This window comes from Phacochoerus africanus, chromosome 1 (genome assembly GCF_016906955.1).
Source record: "Phacochoerus africanus isolate WHEZ1 chromosome 1, ROS_Pafr_v1, whole genome shotgun sequence".
NCBI classification, from domain to species: domain Eukaryota; kingdom Metazoa; phylum Chordata; class Mammalia; order Artiodactyla; family Suidae; genus Phacochoerus; species Phacochoerus africanus.
The window spans coordinates 188169317-188182276 of NC_062544.1; the positions used below are offsets into that span (position 1 = coordinate 188169317).

The window sequence follows — 12960 nt, forward strand, 5'->3', positions numbered from 1 at the left end:
AGTTGTCCTTCCAACTATAAAACACTCTAAAGACACCACTAGATTATGTTGAATTGAATCATATTAAGAGAGACAAATGGGAAAAAGAAAGAAAAAAGTATTAAATTCTCATCTCAGTGATACAAATCAATACAAATAAAATTTCCTTTTATTCTGACCTGATTATATATCACTAGTGATTATAATTCTTTTTCGATCCCTCTTTCTTTGATTTAGAACAGATCTCCAACAAACACAAATCCCTCTGGCTCTAAAATTTCCTCATCTGTACTTTTCTCCCAACCCTCATCACCCCCAGCCCCCTGCCACATGGCCATGATAGGACTTTACTCACGTTAGAAACATGCTTCCCAGTAATAGAATATTAGACAGGAGGAACAACTGCTAGGTTTACAAAAGCCCAAAACCAAGCTCCCTGGACGAACTTTTAGACAGTGAGAGCCTTCTCACCACAACCTAAAGCATAGACAGGAGGTTTAACTATGTGATGCTTCAGTCCAAATACTCAAAATTCCTTTGCCCTCCATTTCAAAGGAGACCTCTGCTTACTTTAGCTTCACAGCAATAGCAGCCAGATGACAAACCAAGAAAATAACCACTCTATGAGAAGGAATTCCTTAAAACTGACACTGACGAGCCAGGGAAACTAACCAACACCAAGTGTGATGGATCCTTCTGAGTGCCCCATCACAAGCTCCAAATGAGTGTGGGTAGGATGGAAGCATGAGTGGTACTAACCGTGGATATCTGGTGCCATAGTTTCATGGGGATAGTCTTCACTCTTCATGAACAGCAGGAGCTCCTCTCCCGGTGCGATGTCTGCAACTACTCTGTAAAATATCTTCAAGAGACAATGAACGGGTGGGGTGGGAAAGAGAGTAAGAGAAGTGAATATTAAGAAAGGGCAAGATATCCACTCAGATAACTGTACATTTTCCCACACCTTAACAGAAATACTCCTTTTTATTGTCATCAAAAGAACTATGACATCCTGTTTTATATACTGAAAATTAGCCCCCTGATGATACATGGAAAGCTGTGACTCTCATGCCAGCTCACAAATCTTTTCCAACTCCCACTTCACAAGTCAAATTTCCTTAAGGCAAGGCTTGCTGTGTTACATACACCCTGTGTAATGTTTAACAAAGAACTATCCCTTCTCTGAATTCTTTCTGCTAGTGAACCACACATGTACTCAGAGAGTTGAATGTGTCTCTTGTTATTCAACAGTGGTCCAACCAAGGCTGACAGGGGCACAAGTACCCTCCTTGAGTATGTTCTCCAAAGTAGCACCTTCTCAACAAAGTGCTTTTAAGGTACTAGGTTGGAGGGACACATCATAAAGAACCATGACAGTAAGCTCTGTAGAGAACATAGTCAAAGGAGAGTATTTTATTTTTTTGAAAACTTAATCCCTCTTTCACCACTCAGATGTGGTACTTGCACATCCAGGACCTGGTTTCATAACCCAGCTCTTGATTCCACTCTTTGAAAGCAGGCATTATGCCTTCAATTGATTCATTTACCAGAGTTTGGGGGTGGTGCTTATTTCCCTTACTTTCTAGCAAATTGCTGATGAGAGGAAGTATTTAATAAATCCATTAATGACTTACTGAAAAGCAGTGGGGCAAGTGTGGAAAAAACCCTGACCTATATTTTCCAAGCACTGCCCACCTTTCCCCTGACCAGCTCTGTGACCTTAGCTAAGTCATTGCCCAATTTACTTGTCCAGGCTTTAGAGTTTTTTCATTCATAAAAGCACTTAATTCTAATTTGCAGCATATACAAACATTGAATCATTATGTTGTACACCTGAAACTAATGTTATGTTATATGTCAATTATTTGTCAAAATAAAAAGGATTTAATCATGAAAATATTTAAGGTGCTTTTCCATTTTAACATAAAATGTTCTTAGTCTTTAATTCTATTCTAAGATTATTTATCAAGCAACAATTCTGCAACCAGATAGACGTTATGAAGAATAAAGTTACACAGTTAACTGGTGAAAATGAAAGCATTTACATTCACACACCCCACCACCACCACCACCAAAAGCAACGACAACCACAAAAGTAGGGATTCAATTCTACTCAATCTTGATCCAATGAGGAGAAAAGTCACATAACACAATTGGTACACCATACTAACAAATGGGAGGCATCTGTTTCAGAAAACATTGTTCTGTGGTTTCTTGCAGGACCACTTGACATTTCAAACTGAGAAAAGTTGAGTAATTGAATGTCATAAGATCAAGAGATAGTGCATAACTTTAATTATATTTATCTGTTTTTCTTTTGCAAACAGAGGACATTAAACATAAGTACGTGCCTGTTCATTCCAGTAGGTGGCTCTAAAGTCCAATTGTTTATTTTTCTTTAAAAGGACCAGAGCACGAAATTGTGCTAAATTCAAAAAATAACTCAATGAGGAGCATTTTCTGCTTAGTTTCTTTCCTGTCAAAATAAAATCACTTTTTTTCATGCAACAGTAATTTTACCGTAAGGTTGGTCTATAGACAATAATGCCAAACATAAAATGTTGCTCTAATATTTTATAATATAACCTTAGATTCTTTATCGCTATCCACAGATAGAATCCAGACTATCTTAGGAAAACCACTTTTTGTTATGTGCTGGTTCTATCAAAAACTTGAAAATTTGCAGTTTGTGCCTTATTAATCCTAACCTTCACATTTTCCCTTCTTTGGAAGTACACGGAGAGGAATAGTTCCTCTCAAAAGATAGCAGGTTTAAAAAAAAAAAATGAGTGTGCGTTTGCTTTTTCTCCCCTAAACCTTCCAGTTAAATGCTCATAAGTACCCTGTTTCATTCTAGAGTTCTATTTCCCCTTTGAAAACAATAGACTTCTCTCAACAGTTTGAATCACCTCTTCTTTTGGCATCTCTCAAAGGTTTAACTTATTAGCTTCCTTTCCAACAACATGTTGACATTTGAATTGTGACATATTAGAACTTTTCGGTGGCTTCTCGGAAATAGTGAGGTTAAAGAGACAATATCCCGCAAGACTGTAAATGAGTACAACTGTCTCTGCAGGGGAAGGCTGCCCAGACACACATGCCAGATCACTGGGAGAAAGTGCGAGGATATCATGATTGCTTTGGAGTCCACAATTAATCATGTCTCTTTTAATTCCATTTTAGACTTACTCAATCCAAGGAGCAGTGCAAGAAACAAAAGAAAATGATGGATACATTGCAACTATATAATAGAAAGACAATTCTCTCTGCCGGGACATAGATCACTATTGTAATTTCCCTTTAAGTGTCCAGATTGTCATGTGAACCGTATTGAGTACATAAAAAATAAAAGACACAGAAGAGTGTTGATGTTGGCTTTTTTCACTGGAGGTAAAAGGTGACATTCCAGGCCACGAGAGGCAAGGCAAGGCAGAGTGGGTTTTTAACTTCAGGGTGTTCTTTTCGATTTTAAATGAGTTTTTATGGTGCTCATGAAACTGAGGTTTGAAAAGAACTGGCAAGCGCCCGGCGTAATGAGGGCAAATTCTGGGCATGCTTCCTCATATCACAGGAAGAAAGTGCCTCCAAGTCCCATCTACCACCCTTACGAACCCAGTGTTTTTCTCAAGGTGTTGCTACCCCTTACCATCTTCACAACATTCCATCCCTTCGGGTCCTAGAGAGACTTAAGTAAAATTACATTTTTCCTCCTATGATCACAACGGCCCCAAAGTATAATTCGAATACTCGAATACAGAGATGTCCACATATAAAGAGGGTTTACGTTAACAGAGATAATAATACACCAGCAGGCGTCTGAGAAGTGTGAGGAGTAGTTTAAATGAACACATAATGACAATTTGTCACCTCAAAACAATTATGTGGGGGGGGAGATGGAATGTAATCTTGGAGGAATCAAGTCTTTCAGAAAATAAGATACCACATCTATGCGTTTATATTATAAAGTCGGTCTTTTGGCAAATAAAGATATAATAAAGTACAGAAGTGATTTATGTAGCGTCTCCCGCAGATTTGTCTATTAAATACCCTTGGCTATGCTTATAAAAATATCATCTAAATGTCTTTAAAACTGTTGTATTCTCAAAATTTTGCAGTCCTACGAGTTATATGTCATCTGAGTTATATGCCAAAAGCAGAGACACTACTAATGTAACTGCTGGGTTTTGTGCTGGAGGAAAATAGAAGGGACTCAATTATTTTGTTAAATTCCATAAAAGAGTTAACTTGTCTCTTCCATCGGGGGTTTTATGGAAAAAGTTATCTGGAACCAAAATGTCCTGGATCTGCGAGTTTGGGATGAATTCAATTCAAGTATTTAAAGAGGGGCTCAAAAGTCTCGAACACTTCAAAAAAGTTGGAATGGATACAAAAGGGTTGTTGATTTATTATTTTGCTGTGTCTCTCTCAGAATGCTCTATTGGAACAGAAAAACTCAATCTCTCCCAATATAAGGTGAGAAATTAGAGGAACAGGGCCTTATAGTATAAAAAAATGGGATTATATGAGAGTTCCATTGTTTAAAAGTCATGATAAATATTTTAAAACTGTGTTAACTCCTTTAGAGTTTTCTATTTGGTGGCTAATACACCAAATTCCAGAAACACAACATGTTATGAACATGGCCTAATTCTCCCTGCATTGGAAACTTTTGAAAGTTGAGGTGCTCTTCATTTTACCATAGAAAAAAATTTAATTTTCCAAATATTTTGCTGAACTCTTCAAAATTTTTCCAGAAAGCTGTATCTCTATCCTTGTAAGTGTGGATATTATATCTGAATCTCTGAATACTTCAGTATATAATAATAAATATTATAGTAAATGCTTTAATGGATCTTTCTGTACTCTCATTTTTCAAATTTGCTAAAATACCACCTGAGTGAAATTTCTTAGTGTGCTTTTTAAAGGCTAAATCATTCAGATATTTAACAATAACTAGAAATCCCTCAAACTCTTCATTTTTACTACTGGTAAAATTCAAATTTAAGGCATGAATATAATATTATACATGTATGAAGAATTACTCTAAAAATTATTATTATTAATTTATTTTAATCAAACCTTGAAATCAGTTCCAAAAGTCAAAAAGATGTCATTTGATAGTCACAAAGCTAAGCTAGAAGTAAAAGGCAGTGGTGATGTGGATTTGATTTAGCAAATTTTAGACTGCCAAAAGGTATATTTTCACACAATGTTACATATAAGTATGTATGTGCTTGGATATGTTCTATATTTTATATACGGCTTATAAATGTGGTAAAGTTTATGTTTTGGGGAAATTTAAAAATCTATACAAGGTAGTGGTAATCTATTTTTACATACAAATATAAATTAATGTTTAATGGTATATGATTAGTTATAATTATATATCATATGTTATATATAATTGTATGTTTTATAAATTGCATATTATATGTAATATATATTATATATAACCATATGCTATATAATAATCACATCTCATTAAACAGTCAGTTTCTTTTGTTATTTAAGCCCAAGAGGACAGCTACTGAAGAGAGTATGGACACTTAGAAACATTCTGATAGGAAAGGTAATAGTCTATAAAATACTTTCAGATTAATTCTGTTGTATACTGTCAGAGCCTTGTTCACCCTATTCCTCCATCAAATTGATGATGCTACCATTCGAATTTATAAATGGTAAAATAATGTGAGTTCTTGTTTATTATCCTATAAAACAGAAAAATCTAGAATCTATCAGACCAGACTTGGTATCTAGTTTTCTGCGCTTGAATCAATTTAAAGTATTACACTTGCACTATTGAGACAGAAGAAAAATTCAGTGCACAAGAGGGAAAACAAGAAAGAAAGAAAACATCATTTACTTTTAAATAGATGAATAAGGACTTATTGTTATGAATCCCCATTTATTTTTCCTGGTCAAGCACTGGAAGTTTTATTTATGCTTAATAGACTGCATTTGGCATGTCTGAAAATGGTAGAAGTGTGACCTTCAACCTATCCAGGAAGTTGTAATAATTGAAATAATAGAGAAATATACTCCCTGCAAAATCTGTACTGAGAGACAACTTTTTCAGACTATTGCTGCCTTTTCACTTTGAAGTTGACAGTTGATTCCTTCCCCTGCCAGCTCCCAACATTCTGCCTGAATGCTTTATTTTCCATAGCTTCATTCCATTTATCAGTCTGAAGACTAGGAAAAGCTGAATGGAACTTTAACGTCTGGAGGGCAAGTGGGAGGGGAGGTAGATGACAGTTTGCATATCTGAACAAAGTCAACATTTGATATGAACACATCTGTCAGTCTTGGTGCCGCCGAGGTAACATCTAGTCCACAGAGAAAAGATCTGGCCTTAGGAAACACAGTCTGTACCTCTGGACCCCTGATCTCTCCACAGAAACGTGGGGCATCCCAATTCGGAAAAGTAGGAGTGATATCAAGTTTTTAACCCCTGGAAGAAGGACCCTATTACACATTCTGATCCTGATTAGTAAGAGATAACAAAAAATATCCAGCAGACAGAGAGATTTATGACAGAATGTAAAGATATTTGTCCAACAGAATGGAAGCATTATCATGGCTAAGCATCGCCAAAGCAAACCATCCTTAGTTTCCTTAGTTTCTCCAAAGATACAGTATCCTGTATTTATTTTTAAGGAAAAATCTAAAGACTAGAAAATAGTATAGTGTCTCACTATATCTGCTTCTAAAACAAAATAAACAGGTATCCGCTGGTTATTTTCAGAACAAAATTATTAATAGAGGAGAAGTTCCCACTCGTATGCATTTTTATCCCTTTGTTAATAACATGAAGAGAAAGCAAGTATAATTTATTGGATGAAGCAAAACAGTGAGAATTGACTGTTGTTCTAGTTTGCAAAAATAGGACAAGCGATAAGGATCCAATAATTATTTATTATACCTGGAAACTATGGTGTACCCAGTCCAGAAGCTCTGCAAGTTGTCTTGTTTAATAACCTCTAAGGATCTCTCTATAGACCCCACAAGAAATACTATTAGCCACCTGTCTTTAATGTGGCCATTCCATCTGACTCTGACAGTTGATCACTCTGGGCAGTTTCAGAATGGTTGGGAAGAGTTCCATCATTATGCAATGAGGAAGCTAAAGACCACCTTGGTTTTTTTACTAGGCTGGAGGCTTTCTTATGTTCTTAACCAACACATCTTACTCCTTAATGGTTTATAATGCATTCTTATGACTGTCTTTTTGATGCCATGCTAGAAATAGCTAAAGTCTAGTATAGCTGTAAAGCTTTGGGATCTTCCTGAATTGTTGTGTACATGTGAACATTAATTACTTAAAATGTGTACAGAATACCTCAGATCATCTTTTTTCACCTTATGTGGTATGTGAATCTTAATGCAAATTCCTATTCTGTGTAGTACTATGTTGTGTGCTGGGCATTATTACATGAGGGAAACTTTTTTTTTTGGAGGGGGAGGTATTCGATTTATCATGTAAACATCAAATGACAAACTATGTCTGAGACAGTTTCATCTTGGGGTGAAGGAAGTAACTTATCAGCCAGACAACATCCCCCAAAGTCAGCTTAGGCACCACTCACAAAGCCAATCTCTGGGCACAGCCAGCTGGCATTCATCTTAAAACAGCAGAGCATAACTTTGGTATAAAAGTGGAACTTGACTTAAAAGCAAAGCAAAGAAAATGGCCAAAGCCAATAATAATTCTAACATCAAAAGAGGTCATAGAAAATGTGGACAGAAATCCTTGTAAAGGAAGAGCAAATTAACAAATTACCTGACAGTTGACGCCAACAGTTTTAAAAAGCAGAAAGAGCCTAAGATATTACCTTTTGCTTTTACATGGCTGATCTTCCCTGCTTTTTTGCACAAACTGCATTAATTGAATGATGCAAGCATACCTTTTTTTCTCAGAAAAAGCCAAAGAAAATAACGTGATAATTGAGCCCATAATAAGCCTGCACTAATAATACTACCCTAGTGTCACTGCAGCCTGATAGAACCATTGATGTGGACCTAAGGAGGGAAAGTGGGTGTGCCAACTCGGCCGTGATGGTCCTGGAAGCAGTTAAAACTTTATAAGGTAAAGTACAAACGAGAACAATGCCTGTTCCAACTGAAAACACTGTAGAATCTTGCTGCTGTTCCTCAACCACAAAGGAGCTGGCAGAATCCCCTAAGAGAATTCTGACCTTGTATTCTCTTAGAGGCACTCCTTCTAGATCTTATTTCTTCAAAATATACATCAGGAATTAGATAATCTCTTATCGACACATTTCGTTTTCTTCAGAGCGAACAGCAGACGTCTCTTATTCTACTTACTAAATACCAGCTGTCAAGGGCCTGTTTAAAAATGAAAGGACTTATCACCTTGTGTAAATGACAAGATTAATAATGTCTTGGGTTTCTGAGAACTTTATTCCACTTGGAGACCATGTTAGGGCAGGCCAGGAGTCTGAACGAATCTGTGTTCCCTCCTAAGGTACAGAATTCACACACACCTAGAAAATGCTACCCCAAAGCACACACCCAGATCCTTCTAATTATCATGAGTGGAAAAGCAGGTCTTGGGTGAATCTAAAAAGTCCACTTACACATATTGGGCCATAGTGACCTGTCTGATTATCACCAATATGGTTTTACCAGGAAGAAGTATCAGAGGAACACTTGTGTCCAGAGACACAAGTGTGCCTAAGCACACAAAACTTGTGAACATATTATAGAAAAGAACCTGCCTGATTTGAGGTCCCTAGGGGCTCCATGAGTTCCTCTGCCTTAGATCTAGGTGAAGGGCACAGCAGAGGTGTGAGGAAATGTACCAAATGATGGAGGAAAGGCAGGAGCAGGGTGAGACCAAACTTAAGCAACATGTTCCATGCAACCAACAAAACGGTGTGTAAAAGTGAGATACTTTCAAGATGTCAAAGGAGAGGACATCAAAACATCTAGGTTAACAACAACAGCAAATCATTTAGGTGTTTGGCCTACTTGACATTAAGCGCCTGGGTACTCGTAGATGTAAATGAAACCTCTAAATAATTAATAAACCATTTTCATGCTTCCTCTGCATATTCGGTTCTCTTGAGGACCTGTTTTGGGAAGAACTTTCATCATTCAACTCACTGCTTTTGCTCCTTCCCTGATGTGCCTCTCAGTGCCAGTTCTGAATTTTCAACCAGGGGCAAATTCAGACCCTTAAAATGTAAAAATGGTGAAGCATTGTCTGTCTTAGTAAGATTCCCAGCTAAAAGCTGGGCCCTAGCAGTATAGCTACGTAACACTGAACAGGAATCTTAAGGAATAAAGGGAAAAAATAATTAGAACTTCAAGGATAAAGAGCTTTGAGTGTTTTTAAGGGATCTACTATTTTATGACTGGAGTGTGACCGTGGTCTTAATTTACTAGTGTCTTTGGTGAGGCCTTCTTTTACAAAGATAAATTACTCTAGTTAATACAATATTTTCAGGAGGGAATAGGAATATCAGTCAGAAGCTACAGCTACTTAGAAATTATGGTTTAGCAGGTACGCCAGTGTTTGCAGAATGTCTACCTCCAAAAACATCACTGCAATAATTTTGAAAATATGAAATGAGAAAGACATCTAAAAACGATAAACTCAAGTCTTCTAGGCAGCACTGCAAGAAAGCAAGCTGCCACAGAGCTCTGGCCTGAAAAAAAAAAAAAAAAAAAGGCTGCAATAAAATAACTCACAGAAATCTCGTGGAAGATTTAAACTCAGGAAAATCTTCTCAAATAAAATGTTTGTAGAGAGGTATTAGGAAAATATTAATTGAATAGCCTTTGTTTTTATGATACAAAACAGATTACATACTTTATCAGCTTGACCTGAAAATCAAAACCCAGGCCGTTTCTAAGTATTTCTTCACCCCAACAAATTAAACATGAGTTTTATCCAGTTACGTGTTTTGACTGTCCCACTATTATCAAACTGCATTATCATCTTTAGCAGACACATTTATTCTCTTTTATAGGATCCCTTCACGTCATTATAAGGCTGATCTAAAATTACCAACCTTGATCTTTTAATGTTAGAATTTTAAAAAATACATACCTTTGTAAAAGTAAACTATAACTTAAACGCTCTTTTTTGTTTTAGGTCATCCTTTCCCTTCTTTGTTAGATGCCCTAATTCTTACAATGACTAGTTTGCAGTTGAAAGACTCCTCTGAAATTCTTCTTCTTTCATATATAGCCTGGATCTTAAATTTCATTTCATAAACTTGAGCTCTATCTAAGAATCAGGGCAAAGAGGAAGACTTTACAGTTTCTTGTTGACTGCTTCATTTGCTTTTGTGTTGTGCAGGTGAGTGGATGTTGTTATTGTTTAATAATTACTCCTGATCCAGGGTCTCTCTTTATATCTGGATATTAAATAATATCTTACATAAGGAGACAGTTCATTATATGATGAGTTGTGCTTATTCACCATTTGGTAGCTCCTATTCCTCATGGAAAAGAGAGTGAAAAAATAGACCTAGAGAATCTCTTTAGTCAGCTCTTTTATCCTTGTACCTAGTCCAACATTCACATTTCAAAGCTGCCTGGAATTGCTAGTCTTAATTGGCTTTTAGAAATGTGCATACATGCTTATAGATGAGTATGTTTATAACATATGCATACACTATTTGGGTGACTGCTCTCTTTTGTCTTGTCAACTGGGTTAAGTGTGAGCATATGCATATATGTTTATCACACAAATCTGACTTTGACTTTTCTCTCTCTGTTGTTTATGGGTGAACTTACTTGACCATGTAATGTCAATTTCACAATTACGTTATTTGATATGCACTCTGTAACCATCTTAGATTTCTGCCAGCAAAACACATAAGTTTAAAATGAGAACTTGCAGAAATAATAGTATACATCTAGTATTGGCATTTTATGTTTTTCCTGATTAACTATGTTCCCCGATTCTTCAGTTAAAATAGGTTAACATGCTATTCATTAAGATACAAAGCCAGTGTATGTTCTTTCCAAAGCAATGCATTTTACAACATGTACGTCAAAAGTAACTATGTGAAAATTATAAATGCCTACTCTAATAAGCAATCTAATTCATACTTAGGAACAACAAAATAGTTTCCCTTTTTAATGCAATCATATTTCCCAAGGACAAGAGTATGTTTATGATAAAATATTAGACACATAAATATTAAATGAAAAAAATACACTGGCCACAATTCCCCTTCTTAAACCATCTTTCCTCGGATCCTACAACAGTTTTATCTAAGGAAATAGCTCCTATTATCAATAAATATGGATAGCAAATAATGTTTATGATAGAATTACATTATTTCATCTTAAGGCTACCTTTTGAGGTCCTCCAGTTCCATTTTTGGGAAACATCACACGCACAATTCACCCATTTACAACACCTATGTACAACACCTTTGTGTTTCTCGCATCTTTAAATAGTCAGTGCTCAAAAAAAAAGGTTGTTGATGGTGACAGTAACTCCTATGATGGACTTGGGTTATTTTCTGCTCATAATCAATAGCTAATTTAATAATGTTTCCCTTTGTCAATAATGCCTCTTGTTTTCTTACGGCACAGGGAAAAAAACAATTGATTGGTTGATTATTTTTGATAGATGTTGAAGATTTTTAAATGATTCCCATTTAAACCTAATTTTATAATTTACTACCTCTTCTACAGTTTAGTCAGTAAAAATTATCTGGTAGCTGGTTAAATGTCAAAGAATAATTTCATAGCATTGATTGAAATAGAGTCTTAGACCATATGACACTAGCAGTACTTACCAGCTTTCAATTGGAAACATCTAATTTAAAGTTTTCTTTCTCTTGATGGTGACTTTCATAGTAGAATTGCCAAGCAACCATTTTAATATGGTCTTGAAAACATATTTGATTTAGGTGACCATCAGTTTAAAAGAAATAAATGATGATAATATAATTATATTCTAACCCAATGATGTTTATAAAACAAAAATTGACAGAGTGAACTTTTTGTTGTTTTAGGGATTGTCATACCAAGTTACAAGATTCATAACCTCACTTTATTGAGTGCAAAATATGTTTCATGATATTTTCATGATCTTGTTTCATAGTTATTGTTATTGACATTAACCTCACTGCAGGGCCTCCATAAAGCAATTTTCAGCAGTGATATTTTTAAACTTTTCACATAAACAACAACAAAAAAATGTATTTGATTCATCTAAAAGTAAAAGTGTCTCTCATTTAAAACCTGGCAAATCAAATGCATAATCAACAAAGTTCACACATAGATCATACATGTATATCTACCTACTAGTTAAAATAAAATACTATATAATCTTTTAAGTGTACCACTTCCAATTTCTGCATAAATTCAGTGCTCTTGATTAGCTCAATTCTTTCTATGAATGTCTCTCTATTATGATGGCAAAGAAAAAAAAGGTAAAGAACAGCTAGTAATAAGTAGTACTCAGTTTTTAAATCATTCAATCACACTAAAAAAAACCCAGTATTTATGAAATTTACTAGCACAAGGTGAATAAACCACTTTACAAAAGAAGTACTGAAAGAAAGTAGTACTGAAAATGACTTTATTATGCATCTTATATTTGGGCATTACCTTTCACCAAATCAACAAACAGGCCACAAAGGTCTACTGCAATTCACTGTTATTTTTATTCTTCAGGCTTCACTGATGCTTTAGTGCTCTCAAAGAAAGACAAGAAAATCTTAACAACATACCTGATCATTTATCTGGCATGCAACGAGGTTGTGCTGATCATAACAGCCAGCGAACCTGATGTACTTGAGCCAGCTTCCTACATCTGGTTGACTAGCATCTATGCAGAACTTCACATTGCAAAACTCATCTAAGATCTAGAAGGAAGAAGATGAGAACAATCAATTTCCATATCAGTTCTTTCATTAGGATAGTTAACTGCTTGAAACTATTTTATTCAAATGTATATTTCCTCCTTTGAATCCTTAAAAGAAAAAAAGT

General features: G+C 35.5%; 1 protein-coding gene across 11 annotated transcripts in view; it reads right to left on the reverse strand.

Annotated features, from left to right (window-relative positions):
* MECOM (MDS1 and EVI1 complex locus) overlaps positions 1–12960 on the reverse strand; it is a 583264-nt gene that overhangs the window by 48368 nt on the left and 521936 nt on the right. For all 11 annotated transcript variants that reach the window (XM_047786046.1, XM_047786037.1, XM_047786022.1 and 8 more), the window contains 2 exons: positions 12702–12836; positions 739–841 (listed from right to left, as the gene is read on the reverse strand). In XM_047786046.1, the coding sequence (XP_047642002.1) occupies positions 739–841; positions 12702–12836 (238 nt within the window). The remainder of the gene's footprint in view (positions 1–738; positions 842–12701; positions 12837–12960) is intronic.